This window comes from Salmo salar, chromosome ssa05 (genome assembly GCF_905237065.1).
Source record: "Salmo salar chromosome ssa05, Ssal_v3.1, whole genome shotgun sequence".
NCBI classification, from domain to species: Eukaryota; Metazoa; Chordata; class Actinopteri; order Salmoniformes; family Salmonidae; genus Salmo; species Salmo salar.
The window spans coordinates 68,646,621-68,666,501 of record NC_059446.1 but is presented as its reverse complement, the minus strand read 5'-3'; the positions used below and the strand labels follow the sequence as shown (position 1 = coordinate 68,666,501).

Here is a 19,881-nt window from a genome sequence, read left to right as displayed (position 1 = left end):
CAGGGCAGTGATCTAATGAAATGAGTAATGAGACAAAATGTACACATATTATTTTCAATTAATAATACAAGAATAGTCATGCCTTTATTTTGAATGGCAAGTGAGTCTCTTGTAGTGTTCCTTTTTTATTAAAAGTGGGTAACTTGCTACATCTGCAACTATGCTAAAGGTCAGAATCATATTGAAATATGCTTTTTTTCACTATTGGCACGTCACTCATGTTTCCAGTGTGGGCCTCTTCTCGTCAGTGTCGATAAGATCATGTCTGGCTATTTTTAACCTTATGCTTAACTCTTCCTCTCCCTATTAGTAACCTATAGTATGATATGACAAATGGAACAAGGCATTTTACTCCTGAAATAGAACTATCAATAGGCTTTGTAGAGGTCAGTAACTATAAAGAGCAGGTCATGCATAGAAACCTTTTTTGAAGTCATAACTGAGATTGTAATAACCGTCACCAGTCATTTACCAATCTACAATACAGCTCCTAGTTTGCACGATGCTCTCCAATTGTCATCACTGCATTTATGCCCTAACCGAAGCCTGTATCCAGTCGATTTCAGTGTTTTCTCTTGTTGTATTCCTCACAGGCCAGGGCTTTGGGACCGCCTGTCGATACCTCGATTAGGGATGGACACAGGTAAACAACAGAACTGGGATGCAGTGGGCCGCAGTGCCCTGACTGACTGGAACAAATACTCAGGTACTTATGTGTAATAGTGCCATATGAACAGTATCTCTGTATGATGATGACTGATGATACTTCTTATACCTGTACAATGTAAACAAGTCTGCCTGATTTGAAAATACCCTGTGGTATTTCCATCCTGTCAGGTGCTGTATCGTGCTCAGATGATGAGCTGCTGCCCTCAGACGAGGACGATGAGTGCCCTCCCAGCCGAGACCAGCCCCACCTCCGTTTCGAGATCAAAAGCGATGACGGTTTCAGTGTGGAGGCAGACAGCGTAGAGGGTGAGGTTTCAGGGAGGAAAGGGCAAATGAATAGACTTCATGTGACTTACCTGTAGTGATCATTTACCCAATACTCAAGGCAATGATTTCTGCACAAATATCCACTATTTCTACATACAGTTGAAGTCGGAAGTTTACATACACTTAGGTTGGAGTCATTAAAACTCATTTTTCAATCACTCCACAGTTTTGGCAAGTCGGTTAGGACATCTACTTTGTGCATGACAAAAGTAATTTTTCCAACAATTGTTTACTGCAGATTATTTCACTTATAATTCACTGTATCACAATTCCAGTGGGTCAGAAGTTTACATACACTAAGTTGACTGTGCCTTTAAACAGCTTGGAACGTTACAGAAAATTATGTCATGGCCTTAGAAGCTTCTGATAGGCGAATTCACATAATATGAATCAATTGGAGGTGTACCTGTGGATGGGCCTACCTTCACACTCAGTGCCTCTTTGCTTGAGATCATGGGAAAATCAAAAGAAATCAGCCAAGACCTCAGAAAAAAAAATTATAGACCTCCAAAAGTTTGGTTCATCCTTGGGAGCAATTTCCAAACGCCCGAAGGTACCACGTTCATCTGTACAAACAATAGTACGCAAGTATAAACACCATGGGACCACGCAGCCGTCATACCGCTCAGGAAGGAGATGCGTTCTGTCTCCTACAGATGAATGTACTTTGGTGCAAATCAATCCCAGAACAACAGCAAAGGACCTTGTGAAGATGCTGGAGGAAACGGGTACAAAAGTATCTATATCCACAGTAAAACGAGTCCTATATCGACATCACCTGAAAGGCCGCTCAGCAAGGAAGAAGCCACTGCTCCAAAACCACCATAAAAAAGCCAGACTACGGTTTGCAACTGCACATGGGAACAAAGATTGTACTTTTTGGAGAAATGTTCTCTGGTCTGATGAAACAAAAATAGAACTGTTTGACCATAATGACCATTGTTTTGTTTGGAGGAAAAAGGGGGAAGCTTGCAAGCCGAATAACACCATCCCAACCATGAAGCACGGGGGTGGCAGCATCATGTTGTGGGGGTGCTTTGCTGCAGGAGGGACTGGTGCACTTGACAAAATAGATGGCATCATGAGGGAGGAAAATTATGTGGATATATTGAAGCAACATCTCAAGACATCAGTCAGGAAGTTAAAGCTAGGTCGCAAATGGGTCTTCCAAATGGACAATGACCCCAAGCATACTTCCAAAGTTATGGCTTAAGGACAACAATGTCAAGGTATTAGAGTGGCCATCACAAAGCCCTGACTTCAATCCTATAGAAACATTTGTGGGCAGAACTGAAAAAGTGTTTGTGAGCAAGGAGACCTACGAACCTGACTCAGTTACACCAGCTCTGTCAGGAGGAATGGGACAAGATTCACCCAACTTATTGTGGGAAGCTTGTGGAAGGCTACCTGGAACGTTTCACCCAAGTTAAACAATTTAAAGGCAATGCTACCAAATACTAATTGAGTGTATGTATTTTGACCCACTGGGAATGTGATGAAATAAATAAAAGCTGAAATCGTTCTCTCTACTATTATTCTGACATTTCACATTAAAATAAAGTGGTGATCCTAACTGCCCTAAAACAGGGAATTGTTACTAGGATTAAATGTCAGGAATTGTGAAAAACTGAGTTGAAATGTATTTGGCTAAGGTGTATGTAAATTTCCGACTTCAACTGTATGACTAAACATAAGATTATGACAAATACTTGTTCTCATAATTGGCTAGAATTAACTTGTGTAATAAACCATCTATCACAAAATGTTGGCTATTTTCCATATGTATTACATTTGTGTGTTATTCTGTGTTACACACGTTTTACTCTTCTCTCTCTCCATTCCTCTGCCCCTTCCTTTCCCTCCTCAGAGGCCTGGAGGGCAGTGATCGACTGTGTCCAGGAGGCGCGGGCGGGGGCCAGGCTTAGGCAGCTGTCGTTCTCTGGGATGACAGGTGCCCGTATGCTGGGCCTGCTCCACGACACAGTGGTCTTCCTGGTGGAGCAGCTCCAGGGGGCCCGCCGCTGCCATAGCCACGCCTTCCGCTTCTTTAAACAGATCAGCCAAGAGGAGGACCTGCCTGTCAACCCCTCTGGATGTGCCCGCTCTGAGGTCTACCTCAGGTCAGTGTCCCGGTGTTCTGTCTACTACAGGGGCCCTGGAAGTTAAATACAGAAATTATAAGGGAAGTCATTATTTTGTAGTGTAAATTGAGTCCGAGTTGTCTTACAGATTCATCTTACATATCTTGTAAACATTTCACCAATACTTCCTAGGTATCATGAATAGGGTTGCAAAGTGTCAAACTTTCTAGGAATTTTTCCATGGGAAGTTAAGCCTGGGAATTTTGCTTAAATTCATCCAAAAAGTTAGCTTATAACAGTGAACGTTTTTTGTGGGATACACATAAGGCAATTCTAGGTCTTGTGGCATATTTTGGTTCAACTATCCCCAATTCAATGGAATGGCAACCCTCTGCATGCACAGTGCATTCTTCCATCACATGTGCAGTGTACTCTTCCATCAAGATTCTCAAGATCTTGCACACTAATGAGATGCAATTGAGCCCACACTACTACACTGTCTGAGCCAAGGACTACATGCTTTCGGGTAAGTTTTGATTACAATACTGGGTGGGGTGAATATATTTTATGACATTCATGATTTTTTTGTTAACTACCGTAATTTCCGGACTATTAAGAGCACCTGAATATAAGCCGCACCCACTGAATTATTATTATTTATTTTTTTTGAACATAAATAAGCCGCACATGTCTATAAGCCACAGGTGCCTACCGGTACATTGAAACAAATTAAGTTTACACAGGCTTTAACGAAACACGGCTTGTAACAAAAATAAATAGGCTTTAACGAAACACGGCTTGTAACAAAAAATAAAAAATTAGCAGTAAGCTTTAGTTGTCTTTTTGCACTGAGTCAATTCCTCACGCTGCTGTTTCCAACATCTTATCGACTCATTAAGACCAAGCTCCCGTGCAGCAGCTCTATTTCCTTTTCCAACGGTCAGATCAATCGCCTTCAACTTGAAAGCTGCATCATATGCATTTCTCCGTGTCTTTGCCATGATGAGGGTGACAAAATGACTACCGTAATAAGTTTGAGAGCGCTCGATTTAATCTAAACAGTAAACAAAAAAGTTGTTTGACCTTAACCCGTTCGGCAATTTCATTGGTCTAATGAAAGCTTCATGCCACCAAAAAACTGAGCACGTCACAGAATGTGTTTTTTTGGGGGGGGGAAATGTGAAAGCTGGAAAAATCCATATATTAGCCGCGTCATTGTTTAACCTCTCTAGGATAGGTGGCACCAAATCGTCCCACCTACGTAACAGCCAGTGTAATCCCGTGGCGCGTTATTCAAAAACCTTAGAAATGCAAAAACTTCAATTTTTCAAACATACAAAATATGACTATTTTACACCATTTTAAAGACAAGACTCTCGTTAATCTAACCACACTGACCGATTTCAAAAAGGCTTTACAACGAAAGCAAAACATTAGATTATGTCAGCAGAGTACCCAGCTAGAAATAATCAGACACCCATTTTTCAAGCTAGCATATAATGTCACATAAACCCAAACCACAGTTAAATGCAGCACTAACCTTTGATGATCTTCATCAGATGACAACCCTATGACATTATGTTATACAATACATGCATGTTTTGTTCAATCAAGTTCATATTTATATCAAAAACCAGCTTTTTACATTAGCATGTGACTAGCATGTGACTAGCATTCCCACCGAACACTGCCGGTGAATTTACTAAATTACTCACGATAAACGTTCACAAAAAGCATAACAATTATTTTAAGAATTATAGATACAGAACTCCTCTATGCACTCGATATGTCCGATTTTAAAATAGCTTTTCGGTGAAAGCACATTTTGCAATATTCTCAGTAGATTGCTCGGCATCACAGGGCTAGCTATTTAGACACCCAGCAAGTTTAGCACTCAGAAAAGTCACATTTACTATAACAAAAATGTTATTACCTTTGCTGTCTTCGTCAGAATGCACTCCCAGGACTTCTACTTCAATAACAAATGTTGGTTTGGTTCAAAATAATCCATAGTTATATCCAAACAGCTGCGTTTTGTTCGTGCGTTCAAGACACTATCCGAAAGGGTACATAAGGGTGACGAGCATGGCGCAATTTGTGACAAGAAAATTCTAAATATTCCATTACCGTACTTCGAAGCATGTCAACCGCTGTTTAAAATCCATTTTTATGCCATTTTTCTCGTAAAAAAGCGATAATATTCCGACCGGGAATCTGCATTTAGGTAAACAGAGGAAAGAAAATAAAGCATTCGGTCGACTCGGGCACGCGCCTAAGCCCACAGTACTCTGAGCGGCCACTTGCCAAACGCGATAATGTGTTTCAGCCAGAGCCTGCCTCGATATCCTTCAGCTTTTTCCCGGGCTCTGAGAGCCTATGGGAGCCGTAGGAAGTGTCACGTTATTGCAAAGATCCTAAGTCTTCAATAAAAAGAGCCCAGATGAAACACAACTTGTCAGACAGGCCACTTCCTGCATGTAATCTTCTCAGGTTTTGGCCTGCCATATGAGTTCTGTTATACTCACAGACACCATTCAAACAGTTTTAGAAACTTTAGGGTGTTTTCTATCCAAAGCCAATAATTATATGCATATTCTAGTTACTGGGCAGGAGTAGTAACCAGATTTAATCGGGTACGTTTTTTATCCAGCCGTGTCAATACTGCCCCCTCGCCCTAACAGGGTTAAGCCGCGAGGTTCAAAGTGTGAGAAAAAAGTTGCGGCTTATAGTCCGGAATTTACGGTAGTAAATAGTAGCCTACAGCAAAGTGTGTTTAAATAATTTCTAACTGGTTAACAATATCTGCTAGTTAGTGTTTGCTACCATGTGGGTTTTAGCTTGCTTTAGCCTGCTAATTGAGGAGTGTTAATTTACCTGTTTCCATACGTTTCATTTTAAAACATTTATCTTACAAAGGAGTTGTTTAATCTAACTGCTTAACTATTTATCTGTACATGGAATTGCATTTTGGTTTTTCTTACAATTGTTTTCTAATCTTTACAGGAAAATACCACGGGCACTATCTGATGTGTGGAGACATTTCACTGCAGCTAATGTAGAAGGAAAATCTGTGCACATTTGCAAATACTGTTCCAAATCATGTGAAGAATGCAACAAAGATGCAGAATCATCTGGCCAAGTGCATAAAGTTCCCTCAGCGCTCACAACAAGCAACCTCTGACAAAAGTCCCTCTACTTCTATTTGATGTGAAAATGATGAGACACCTTATCAATAGCAACAGCTCATGGTCCTCCTGGAATCAGATGTTTTTTTGACTCAATGGAGGAACGTAGTCAGAGAAATGCTGATGAATGTCTTGCTCGAGCTGTGCATTCAACTGGTTCACCTCGGATGCTCACAGGCAATGTGTATTGGAAGAGTTTTCTGTTCTTCGCCCAGCATACACCCCTCCAACCAGACATGCTTTATCTACTCATTTGCTGGATGCAGAGTTCAAGTGAAGGTCAAACAAATCATAGAGAAAGCAGACTGTATTGCAATCATCTCTGATGCGTGGTCGAATGTTCGTTGGCAAGGAATAATTAACTACATCATCTCCACCCCTCAACCAGTATTCTACAAGAGCACAGACACAAGGGACAACAGACACACCGGTCTCTACATTGCAGATGAGCTGGAGGCAGTCATCAATGACCTTGGTCCACAGAAGGTATTTGCACTGGTGACCGACAATGCTGCGAACATGAAGGCTGCTTGGTCTAAAGTGGAGGAGTCCTACCCTCACATCATAGCCATTGGCTGTGCTGCTCATGCTTTGAATCTGCTCCTCAAGGACATCATGGTACTGAAAACAATGGATACATTCTACAAGAGAGCCAAGGAAATGGTAAGGTATGTGAAGGGTCATCAAGTTAAAGCAGCAATCTACGTCAACAAGAAAAGTGAGAAGTATAAGAGCACCACATTGAAGCTGCCCAGCAATACCCGTTGGGGTGGTGTTGTCATCATGTTTGACAGTCTCCTGGAGGGAAAGGAGTCTTTACAAGAAATGGCCATATCACAGTCTGCCGATATGGATAGCCCCATCAAGAGGATCCTCCTGGATGATGTATTTTGGGAGAGAGTGGTAAGCAGCCTGAATCTCCTGAAACCTATAGCAGTAGCCATTGCACGGATTGAGGGAGACAATGCCGTCTTGTCTGATGTTCAGCCTCTGCTTGCAGATGTAAGAGAATAAATACGTACTACCCTGCCCACTTCACTGTTGCTCCGAGCAGAGGAAACTGCAGTTCTGAAATGTAGCAAAAAGCGCGAAGACTTCTTCCTGAAGGCCATACATGCCGCAGCGTACATGTTGGACTCCCAAGTATGCTGGCAAGCGTATCCTGTCTGGTGCAGAGATCAACAAGGCCTATGGTGTCATCACTACCGTGTCCTCGCCACCTTAGCCTGGATGAGGGCAAGGTTCTTGGCAGTCTGGCAAAGTACACTTCCAAGCAAGGGCTTTGGGATGGAAATGCAATATGGCAGTCGTACCAACATATCTCATCAGCCACCTGGTGGAAGGCACTTTGTGGATCTGCGGCTCTTTCCCCTGTTGCCTCCATCATCCTCCAAATCCCACCAACATCAGCCGCCTCAGAGCGCAACTGGTCCTTGTTTGGGAACACACACACCAAAGCAGGCAATAGGCTGACCAATACAAGGGTTGAAAAATTGGTTGGAAAGTGACAGGGAAGATGAGGCCTCAGAATCTGATGTTCAAGAGGTGGACATTGAGGAGGTCCAGGGAGTAGACATGGAAGCCTGAGAGGAAGACAACCAAAGCTTTAGTTTCTAGACTATCATTTTACAGATGTATGTTGAAAATGTTTGGGAGATGCGATGGATTCAATATTCAATATTCGCTTTCTTTTGTTAATTGAAATCATCCCATGTGAAGAATCAATTCATTTAATTAAAGTTCAATTCGTAACTAAGGTTTTTTTTTTTTTCTATTGGAAGGATTTAATAATTAGCAATTATGTCTACTTATGATAGGGTAAAAGGTTTATGTTTCTGTCTCCATATGATATGGTAAATATATCCCATGCAAAAAACATCTACATTTAAATTGTATTAATATTAATTTGCATATATTTCCGTTATTTCCGGTTTATTCCCACGGAAAGTTTCCACCTGAATATTCCCCAAAATGTGCAACACTAATCATGCGTCATAGGTTGGAAGAAGTTTTAATAAATAAAAATATGTTAATTTGGAAGTTTCAGAGAATTGGTACATCACCACAAGTGTAATGGTGGGAACCGGTATTACTGTGTCCTCACCTTGCAGTTGGTCAACCCCATACCACTGTCTAGAAAATGTCTGGAGAATCTGGGGTTTCCCCTCTGTAGATGGTTTTCAACTTCAAAGTGGAAGCTAGTCTCTCTGTGTAGAGTATTGGTGAAATGTATGTTTTGAATGTAGACATCTGTCAGGTTTAGAGGGACAAAGGCTGTGGCTGTTGTGTTTCTATGTGAGCGTCATCTCCACCTCAATAGTCTGCGTAAATAAGACCTGTATGATGTCTATGCTGCTCCATTCATTAACATATGAAGAATGTGTAGGTGATGTCCACATCCCAAATTCTACACCAATGCTGAGGGAAAAAAACAATGATAAATAAAGTCAAGCCTGCATACTGTAAAATTGAACGTAACACCTTTGTTCCTGTCTTCCCTTACAGGAAGTCCACCTTCGACATGTTCAACTTCCTGGCTTCCCTTCACCGCCAGCTGCCTGATATCAACCCCTACGATGAGGAAGAGGATGAAGTCCCACTCAAATCCACAAGGTCAGATTACAGAGTTATTGTATGCTGGCCATCGCAAAGGAAGCCAGCTAAATGCTGACATCTTTAAAAAAGGAAACTTTGGCTTAAATACGGCAGGAGCTAGTCCATGAAAGATCTTGTCTAGCGGAACATTCTTAGAACTTGTTGTACATGGTCGCAAGTGTTGTTCCTTTATAAAACAACTTTCACATCAACAAATGATCCATTTATAAGTTGGTAGCCATAACATATCAATGTTCTCATTCAGACTTATGAGTAACAAAGGAGCTGTACAACTACAGGTTTACATAATCGTTTTTATAGCTGTAACTAATTCACAATTGAAATGTTGTCCATTTCTGTATTTGTAACTCCCCTAAAGTGACCTTTGTGGTTGGACTAAACCATTCCGTCATTTCTGCAACTACCTCCCCCTAACAAGCAACGTTAAAAATGTATTCTACCCTCTTGTGTCTTTGAGTCTCTAGTAACTCTTTTCTCAGAGTTCAACATGAAAGGTCAGAAGCACATCGTCATCTTCTCTGCTTATGCCTTTTCTCCTAGACGTGCCACGAGCTTGGAGCTCCCCATGGCCATGCGCTTCAGACATCTGGAGAGGACATCTAAGGAGGCTGTAGGCGTGTACAGGTCAGCACACAACTAGTCCTCGTCCCCCCTCAGGCACTGAGGTCAAAGCCAATACCATGGACAGAACAGAGCCTGTGACTATGATCGTGATTCTGGGCTAAAGAGCTCATGTTTTTCTCAGTGGGGTGCCAACTGACCCCACAATAGATAATTTGCACTCTGGACAGGAAGCCGTCACTGAGGTTCTCTACAGCTATCACAGCAAACTAGGAACTGAGGCATGGTTTATACACTGCTCAAAAAAATAAAGGGAACACTTAAACAACACAATGTAACTCCAAGTCAATCACACTTCTGTGAAATCAAACTGTCCACTTGGGAAGCAACATTGATTGACAATACATTTCACATGCTGTTGTGCAAATGGAATAGACAACAGGTGGAAATTATAGGTAATTAGCAAGACACCCCCAATAAAGGAGTGGTTCTGCAGGTGGGGACCACAGACCACTTCTCAGTTCCTATGCTTCCTGGCTGATGTTTTGGTCACTTTTGAATGCTGGCGGTGCTTTCACTCTAGTGGTAGCATGAGACGGAGTCTACAACCCACACAAGTGGCTCAGGTAGTGCAGCTCATCCAGGATGGCACATCAATGCGAGCTGTGGCAAGAAGGTTTGCTGTGTCTGTCAGCGTAGTGTCCAGAGCTTGGAGGCGCTACCAGGAGACAGGCCAGTACATCAGGAGACGTGGAGGAGGCCGTAGGAGGGCAACAACCCAGCAGCAGGACCGCTACCTCCGCCTTTGTGGAAGGAGGAGCACTGCCAGAGCCCTGCAAAATGACCTCCAGCAGGCCACAAATGTGCATGTGTCTGCTCAAACGGTCAGAAACAGACTCCATGAGGGTGGTATGAGGGCCCGACGTCCACAGGTGGGGGTTGTGCTTACAGCCCAACACCGTGCAGGACGTTTGGCATTTGCCAGAGAACACCAAGATTGGCAAATTCGCCACTGGCGCCCTGTGCTCTTCACAGATGAAAGCAGGTTCACACTGAGCACATGTGACAGACGTGACAGAGTCTGGAGACGCCGTGGAGAACGTTCTGCTGCCTGCAACATCCTCCAGCATGACCGGTTTGGCGGTGGGTCAGTCATGGTGTGGGGTGGCATTTCTTTGGGGGGCTGCACAGCCCTCCATGTGCTCGCCAGAGGTAGCCTGACTGCCATTAGGTATCGAGATGAGATCCTCAGACCCCTTGTGAGACCATATGCTGGTGCGGTTGGCCCTGGGTTCCTCCTAATGCAAGACAATGCTAGACCTCATGTGGCTGGCGTGTGTCAGCAGTTCCTGCAAGAGGAAGGCATTGATGCTATGGATTGGCCCGCCGTTCCCCAGACCTGAATCCAATTGAGCATATCTAGGACATCATGTCTCGCTCCATCCACCAACGCCACGTTGCTCCACAGACTGTCCAGGAGTTGGCGGATGCTTTAGTCCAGGTCTGGGAGGAGATCCCTCAGGAGACCATCCGCCACCTCATCAGGAGCATGCCCAGGCGTTGTAGGGAGGTCATACAGGCACGTGGAGGCCACACACACTACTGAGCCTCATTTTGACTTGTTTTAAGGACATTACATCAAAGTTGGATCAGCCTGTAGTGTGGTTTTCCACTTTAATTTTGGGTGTGACTCCAAATGCAGACCTCCATGGGTTGATAAATTGGATTTCCATTGATTATTTTTGTGTGATTTTTGTTGTCAGCACATTCAACTATGTAAAGAAAAAAGTATTTAATAAGATTATTTCTTTCATTCAGATCTAGGATGTGTTGTTTAAGTGTTCCCTTTATTTTTTGGAGCAGTATATTTTCTGCCTCTCCCTTTTCTGCTATTATGTTATTCTGCTGCAAAATGAGTAAAATGAATTCCCATTGACTCAGGATCAGATAATAAAAAATACAAAAATGATGTGATCATAGCATCTTTTTAAAAGCCAAGGAGATTAGCTATGAAAACTGTTGTTCATACTTGTGCCTTTTTTGACGTCTCTCTCTGGTGTAGGTCTGCTATCCACGGCCGAGGTCTGTTCTGCAAGAGGAACATCGATGCTCAGGAGATGGTCATCGAGTATGCCGGCATCGTCATTCGCTCAGTGCTCACAGACAAGCGGGAGAAGTACTACGATGGCAAGGTGAGATCAATCAGTTCAGAGTGTGGTTGAGACGACATAAGCCCGATGGTTTGTCCGAACGAGACCTTAGTTGGACTTCTTTAAAATCGACTAATTGTGGGCTTGAATGAATAAATGTTATTGATACCAACATAATACATGTTAAACTAAAACTAAGTCTTCTGTCTCTTTTCCTCCTTCCTCCACAGGGTATCGGCTGCTACATGTTCCGTATCGATGACTTTGACGTGGTGGACGCCACCATGCACGGCAATGCGGCGCGCTTCATCAACCACTCGTGCGAGCCCAACTGCTACTCGCGCGTCATCAACGTGGAGGGCCAGAAGCACATCGTCATCTTCGCCCTGCGCAAGATCTACCGAGGCGAGGAGCTCACCTACGACTACAAGTTCCCCATCGAAGACCCAGCGAGCAAGCTCAACTGCAACTGCGGGGCCCGGAAATGCAGACGCTTCCTCAACTAGGGCAGGAGGAGGACGTGGTACTGCCAGTCTCTGCAGGGGGAACAAGGCACTAGGGGAGGGGGTGAGAGCAGAGGCAACAGGGGAGACAGAGGTTAAAAGCCTTAAATGAAGGTTTTACTGGGTTGGGAGGTGGGGGGAGGAGAAAATACAGGAAAGGATGAGCCACTACGAAGAGACTGGGAGAGGAACCAGGGCCAGGAGATGGGGAGCAAGAGGGAAGAGGAGCGCCACACAGGGACATGCATCCATGAGCTCACATTGACTAATAACCAATATGCACCTGGCAGAGGTTGGACAAGTTCACCACAGGAGAGGGTGGAATTAGCTACCGTTATAGTGTGGGTTTTTTCTTGAGAACAGGATACTGAACCCTGCAGACATCTGTTGTAGTTATGCCGGTTCTATGTTGCATGAAGGTATTTTCCTTGACGCCATAAAGTCAAGCCCTTTCTGTTGAAATAAGGGTGGACCAGAAAAGCTAGACTTGGAGATATTCCTTATCTTTTTTTGTCGGGGGCGGGGGTACATTTTTAATTTTGACACCCATAATCATGTTGGCTCCATCCTATCTGGTTGATCCCTTAGCCATATCTCCATCTTTACTTGATCCTTTAATCATAGTTTTATTTATTTGAAATTATATTTCACAGTGCTCATCATGCGTCAGGTTGTACATATTTGCTTTCCGTTGACTGTTCAGAGAACCATGGTGCTAGATATGATGGGCAATAGGCTTGGAGGCTCCTAGGTCAGAGACCCTGCAAATAATACCTATTTTTCTATCCATTCTCCACTCCCCTCTCACACAGACCGGGGAAGGGACCTCCATTATGTTCAGTAAAACGGTTAGATAATGGTTAGTGTCACCCTTATAGAGTTTGCTGCAGCTAAATCATATCTTTAAGAACTTTCCCTTCACCATTTTTGTATGTAGCAAACACTACCCAATCCAAGAGTGACGAGTTTAGCTGGAAACCTCAGTGCATCTTTTTTTATTTTAAAATATATTTTATTACTATCATGGCAAATGCTAATTACCTTTTGCAATAATATTAGGCCTACGACTTTGCTGCGTTACCGTTGCGCGTCATTAGTGAACTAACAAAATCCAGACTTCATATTTCTCAACATTCAGTGGAGTTAACAAAGAACTGACTTCTCTCTCTGACATTCTCCGCAATCCACAAAGGGTGGAACACTGTCCAAGTTACACCACTAAGAGATGCGTTATAAACTCTATATATTCCCGACTGTGTGGACTGACAGCACCCGTGTGCACTGGAGATCTCAAGCATGGCATTAGGCCAGTACTGTACTGTGTTGCTCCGTAGGATAGCTTTAAGAGAGAATCATGTCTTGGTGTAAAACCTAGAAGGGGAGAGAATGCACTCAGCACCTTAACGTTTGCTGTCGTACAACTTTAGTCTACGCTGTCAGTTCAGTCAGACATTTTAGGAAATCAAATGTACACACTGTTGTTCACATCTTTACAATGAGAGATGGCTTGAGCTCTAGAATAGTTGTATTTATTCATGTTTCTGTTCAGATTTTGGACTGGTGAAACTAGCTTTGCTTAGTGTAAATGGTGGTGGTCTTGTGGGAAATCTTCCTCCCCTCGTTTCCTCTCTTTGTTTACTTTGTTTCCTCTTTCTTTTATTTGAACCTTGATGTTTGAGGACAGTTGTGTATTACATTTCAGCCTTTACACAAGACATTGTTCTAAAGCAGGTATTTTTTTGAATTGTTTTCGATTTTATTTCTTTGTTCTGGTATCATTTTCATGGAGAAAGTACGGCAGGCCTTAGTATCGGCAGGCTTTATAACAGGAGAATAGCAAGCATTCGAGTCCACGCTGTTCTTCCCATCTGCATGTTACAGAGAACCCTTCAAGCTAGAGATAATAATCTAAAGGAAATGAGTACTGTCCTTTTGGAATTTAATACACAGTAAGGAAGAGCTTAAGCCCGACTGCCTGCGCGACCAATCAGTGAGATGGAGCCTGTATTCCCATGTGTCAATCATCTAACACCCTTAGCAGAGTTTGCCATTAACAGGATGCATCTGGTTTTCAGGGATACGGCTATCCTTAACCTAGCTTCCTTTTCTGCTTTAAACCGGATGTGGGAACACCCCTCAGAGCAGAAAGATTCTCTATACCCACTCCACTCCCCAACCTCTTGCCAGGATTCTACCTCAGTTGTTCTGACAGATGTTAAAGAATACTAATGCAAAAAAGAGGAGGATGATAATATAATTAGAGTAACTTGGTTTTAATGTCCTGCAGAGCTGGCCTGTGTGTTTGATGAAGCATACAAAGCACTAGTTGGAAACCTGAAGTTACCATGACGATCTCTCCCAGAACTGGTTCAGAAAGCTGTATGTTCTATATGGTAGGGTTATTTTAAAGTATAACAAAGTGTAAAAGACATAAGAAAATGTGTGAACTTGTCTTTGTTACCTTGTACAAATAAACCCTGAGTTTGTAAATAATTGTATACATATTTCTAAACCCGTTTAATTTTTCTATGCACTTTTTTTATTTATAATGTTATTTGCTTAATAAAGATGTTAAGATGTTTGAACAAATCAGACTTGGTCATTTGAAAATGTAATTAAACAAATGCTGATATGACATTTATATAACATGCCATGTATAAGTACAGCAATATCATTGGTTGGTGATAATACATTTGACAATAGATGATAATGATTGTGTGAGGGCCAGGTTGGGAACTTAACACTTGTTCTGAGCACCTGGGATTTACTATGCCATGTGACACACGTCAAATCAGTTTCCTTGATCTGATTTCGTGTGAGGATGATGAACTATACACTGATCTTTATAGGAAACCTATTGATCGTAACAGTTTGAGGGCTGTCACCCACTTCCCATTAAATACAGTTTGCCCTACAGCCAATTCTGTCGCATCAAAACATGGCTGAGATGCAAAGAAAATTCAAGGGGAGAGGGTACAAAAATTGTCCGCCGTTGAGAAAATCCCAAACAAATATTTACACAGGGACACAAAGTCAATCTTAAATGAATAGTAGTTTGTTATTGTCAGCGCGCTGGAAAGGTTCCAACCAACTCATTGCACTATAGTACACACGTCTGTCAGGAAAAACTCTGCCAGGGCAGTCCAAACAGTTGTCTTATATACGGCTATACACAGACTAGTTACATTTGCATGATTTAGCATAATTCATTCATCATTACCGTTTTGTTTCATCCATGTGACTGACCAATACTGTTTCATAACGTGACAGACCAACACCTCCCAAGGCTTCTTTCTCTAAGCTGAGACCTTGAAACTGAGATCTTTTGTTTGTTCTCAAAACACGGTCTGGGCTTACTGCCAAATTGCAGTTGCTGATAGGTGTGACTTACACAGTCAGCGACTTGCATGAACACAGACATTGGTTTAAAGAACAGCACATGTATAGGACACAGAAATTAGTTAAGAAAAGCACAAACATTAAAATGTCCCTTAATCTCTTTTAAGGACAGTCTCGCAAAAAGAAGCATTCTTGCGTCCTCACTACCCGCTATTCAAAGTGCTCTGAACAAATTAAGGGAATCGTTCACAAACATTGGCACATTCTAAGATCCGATGACGGTATCAGTAATGTGTTTTCGAACCCTCCCTTGGTCGTATTCTTGCGGGACAGAAATCTCAATTGGTAAACTGATTTACCCCTGCACAATGTCTATTTGCACCTCTACCGGATGGAAACTACAAATGTAACGGCTGTGCTCAATGCAATGTCACTTACAAATGTAGATCTTTTAAACGCCCCCAAACAGGGAAACAGATCCCAATCAAAGGTGTTATGTATCTTAACTTGTCCTTGTGGTAAAGTGAACCACTCGATTTCATCCCTACGTTATATCGGCATCGAACACATCACCCACCCTTATTATTAAAACGAGAGGCTGCCTGGATCTTTCATTTAAAGACCCTTGCTCCCCTCGGGCTCAACATACACTTTGATCTGAAGCCATTATTGTGATTATTGTGATTTTGCTATTCATTATAAATGTTTGTAGGCCTATGTAGCAAAAATGGTATCTATGATTGTATGCTATCCATTCATGTTTTTTGTATGTTCTATTTATATCTGAAAATTAACCAATGATGTCAAGCCACACCCGGTCATGATTACAGACACCTGTGTGTGTCCTTTGACACTATATAAACTAGTGACCTGCAGTGTTTGTCGTTATACCCTGATGAAGACAGCTTGTCTGTTGAAACGTTGGTTATTAGATTGTTGCATCTGAGCTCCTGGAGTGTGTGGCTCTCCTTTTTCAGGACACCGGGGTTAACATCCCTGCTTTAAGTAATAAGTGCCATGTTATCACAGTTAATTATCTTATTTGAACCCTAATGCAAAAGAGCAGTGTTTCCATTCACTGCCTTGGGACTTTGGGGTCCCCAAGGAAAGCATGCCTCCTACTGGCCCTCCTGTTATATCTCAGTGCCTTGGCAGGTGGTAGAGACTCGTGGTTGTATCTGGATGGAGCCATCTTCTCCGCTCCCAACACAGAACACACCCAGACTAGACAACCTTAGGCAAGGTGAGCTTGGTGAGCACCACCACTGCGTCGTTCCGGTCCATCTCTCTCAGCAGCCTGGCCAATTGTCCTACAGTCCAGTCTGGGTGCTTGGTGGTGACCCCCTCCAGCACGGCCCTCAGGGGGCTCTTGCTGTCCCTCAGGGAGTAGGTGTAGGTAATCCAGGTGGCGGGGAATGAGCAGCGAGATGCTAGGTGGCTGGTGTTTTTCACCCCAGGGCTCTCCGGGTCCAGCAGGATCACAAGCTCCTCTAGAACATCCAGGTTGTCCAGAACCGTCTGCAGCGGCGCCGACTGGAGGTCAGGACCTGGCGAGACAAGGGGAAATATCACTAAGGGTGAGTGACGCGTCTGTAATGCTGACTTGTGTCAATCCAGAGCCAAATGTGTGGTAGTAGCTCTATTAGTAATAGAACCATCAGTAATAGCACTTGATAACTCACTCAAAATGTCCTCTAGGCTCCTGGTCTCTGACTGTAGCAGAGCAACCTCTTCATTGACAGCTGCTGTTCTCCTACTGCTCCGTGACTTTTGGTTGGTATACAGGATATTATCTGATGGGAGGCAGTTAAACGCATGGCTTATTCTCCTTATCTGTGTCAAACCACCCCCATTCAAAACCAGGACAGGAAAAAAGTGTTTTTTACACAGAGTAAGGTAAGTGGAAGACTTAAAGCGGTTTTAAGCAAACATTAGAAACCAGTTGGTCTGTGTCACACATTGATAGTTTTACATTTTTTAATTCTGCCTAATGCTCATCATTCTGCTCACCTCTGAAGCAAAAGGCTCTTGATCTTCTCTTCTTAATATAGATGAATAAGAGAAATGCAAGTACAGAGAGAACCAAGATGACAGTAAGCACTATCCCTGAAAGAACACAGAGGACCGTGGCAATGAGTAGTTAGACATGTTCAGCAGTATCCTAACAAAGCAGTTTAGTCATCTTTTTGAATGGTGAAGGACTGGTATTATTCAACTCAGTAACTTCTAATATTACTTCTAAAATGGCTCATATTTGGAGGTTGGGTTGTAACTTACATGCAGTCTGATGGTTGACATGTGAAGTTGCAGAATCCCCATGGAATGTCGTATCAATGTGTTTGGCTTTGGTGGGATTTGATGTTGACATTTGGACCCTTAACGTTGTTGACCGTTGCACCTGTTGAGTCTAAAATTGATTTGAAGTCAACATATTAACTATGTAATTCCTAATTTAATACGTTTGTTTTGTTTTCTCTTTGCCCTATTGGGAAGTCCTTGACCGAAATTGAAAACATTTGTGAATAAATGGCCTCCCTGGGTCACTGTCTGTTGATGTAGTTTGAGTCTACAGAAGAATAGCTGCCATGATAAGTTTGAGAGTGGACTTCAAAGTCTACCACACAAATGCTCTTAACTAAATAGAATCATCAGCTTCATCATCATAGGTGAAACTCACCGTAGTACCCAGGGCTTCTTTCCAACAGCCTGTCTGGTCCCTAGATATAGGGTTTACAGTTAAACATGTTACTCAACCATCCAGAACCAGATGAAAAACAAATGGGCATCCTTTTTTTTCCTGTCAAGATTTGAAGCTATCCCAGACAGAATATGCGCTCACCTCGATCCGCAGCATTGCGTGTCGGTCGTTGCGTTGCATTCGGACAGCTTTTGATGATTTGGGGGGCAGCTCGAACAGGGTTGGCAGTTCACGAATCTCCCATTATTGAAGGTCTGGGCGGCACATAGCCGATACGGTCCTTCCGACTTCCCCCCATCATCATGCCTGCCACAGTTTGGACTAAATTCGTACCCTGGTCAAAAAATGTATATTTGTTTGTAGACTACAAGTGTGCGCTGTGCACAGACAAACATCAAAACGTAGCAACATCAAATAAAGATGATCTTTGCAGCATTTCGAGCTCACCTGGTCGGATCGGATGCTGTGGATGTTGATGACATGGCACACATTTATTTCTCAACACATCCCAAAATGTATCCAAGTCACCAGAGCAATTATCAGAATAGTGGACCATTTTGTTAAGAGAAGACGTATAGAATAACCTGTGGCTCCCGAGTGTCGCAGCGGTCTAAGGCACTGCGTCTCAGTGCTGGAGGCGTCCCTACAGACACCCTCGTTCACAATCGGCGGTGATTGGAGTCCCATAAGGCGGCGCACAATTGGTTTGTTTGTTTCAGTATTTGTAGACTGTCTGGACGAAATGTCATACTATTTCTGGCCAGACAGGATCAGATAGGGCTACCTATATAGGAGGTGCTTCGCTCGATCGGCTGTTTTCTCTGGTGGTATAGTTTCAGCGCGGAGACGCGAGAGGGCTCACTCACGCCAAAATCTGTCTTGAATAAACCCAATTCAAATAATATACAGACATAAGCTTGTTGCCTGCCTTCCCGCCTTTGGAACAAAGACACCCAACGTTAGGGTGGAAACATGAGCATCTCGTCGTTATATACTGAACTCTGGTTTCAGCCTCTTGCAAATTGGAAAGGAAAGTTGGTGGGTGCACAGTGCACTGACATGATGCTGGATTGCCCTAAAGTAAATTGATGTTACGTCAAAATGATATAATTACTCCTATCTAAATAAAATAATTTAAAATACTTCACCAGAGAGCATGACATAGCCACAGAGGATCATTAGCTTCTTTTTTGTTGCTGTGGATTGTTTCAAAACAGAAATGTGTTTATGAAGCCCCGATTTGGGTAGTGCATGTGGCAGTAGGTCTAGCTGATTGAGTTACAGCTGTCAGTGAAAAGCGTCTAAAACGTGTGAACATAATGTGTAATGAGTATAATTTAAAATGTCGCATCAAGAAGAAAGGGAGGGGTACGTGGCGAAGATATGGTCCTGGTGGTCTCTCCAGGATGCACGCATATGTAGGAAAGTGCCCATTTGGCAATGTGTTATTTCTGATTGTCTTAACTCAAAAGGTACACCACTAATACAGTGGATTTGGAAAGAATTCAGACCCCTTGACTTTTTCCACATTTGTTACGTTACAGCCTTATTCTAAAATCGATTGAATAGTTCCCCCCCCTCAATAACCTACACACAATAGCCCATAATGAAAAAGCAAAAACAGATTTAGAAATTTTAGCAAATGCATTAAAAATGAAATAGAACATTTACATAAGTATTCAGACCCTGTACTCAGTACTTTGTTGTAGCACCTTTGGCAGCAATTACAGCCTTGAGTCTTCTTGGGCACAC

General features: G+C 42.8%; 2 protein-coding genes across 4 annotated transcripts in view; one reads left to right on the top strand and one right to left on the bottom strand.

The window, feature by feature from the left end:
* LOC106605615 (histone-lysine N-methyltransferase 2A) overlaps window positions 1-14,681 on the top strand; it is a 62,823-nt gene extending 48,142 nt beyond the window's left edge. For both annotated transcript variants that reach the window (XM_014201450.2, XM_014201449.2), the window contains exons 28-34: window positions 594-706; window positions 838-975; window positions 2,864-3,116; window positions 8,768-8,875; window positions 9,419-9,502; window positions 11,502-11,631; window positions 11,820-14,681. In XM_014201450.2, coding sequence (XP_014056925.2) covers window positions 594-706; window positions 838-975; window positions 2,864-3,116; window positions 8,768-8,875; window positions 9,419-9,502; window positions 11,502-11,631; window positions 11,820-12,095 — 1,102 coding nt within the window. In that variant the 3' untranslated portion in view covers window positions 12,096-14,681. The remainder of the gene's footprint in view (window positions 1-593; window positions 707-837; window positions 976-2,863; window positions 3,117-8,767; window positions 8,876-9,418; window positions 9,503-11,501; window positions 11,632-11,819) is intronic.
* A 444-nt stretch (window positions 14,682-15,125) lies between these two features.
* Window positions 15,126-19,423, bottom strand: tm149 (Transmembrane protein 149). Of its 2 annotated transcripts, none has more exons than XM_014201386.2 (7): window positions 18,577-19,423; window positions 18,271-18,450; window positions 18,109-18,148; window positions 17,709-17,838; window positions 17,442-17,537; window positions 17,114-17,224; window positions 15,126-16,978 (listed from the first exon to the last, which is right to left on the bottom strand). In XM_014201386.2, the coding sequence occupies exons 1-7, from the start codon at window positions 18,618-18,620 to the stop codon at window positions 16,656-16,658; spliced, it is 924 nt and encodes a 307-aa protein (XP_014056861.1). In that variant the 5' UTR covers window positions 18,621-19,423; the 3' UTR covers window positions 15,126-16,655.
* Window positions 19,424-19,881: the final 458 nt, after the last annotated feature.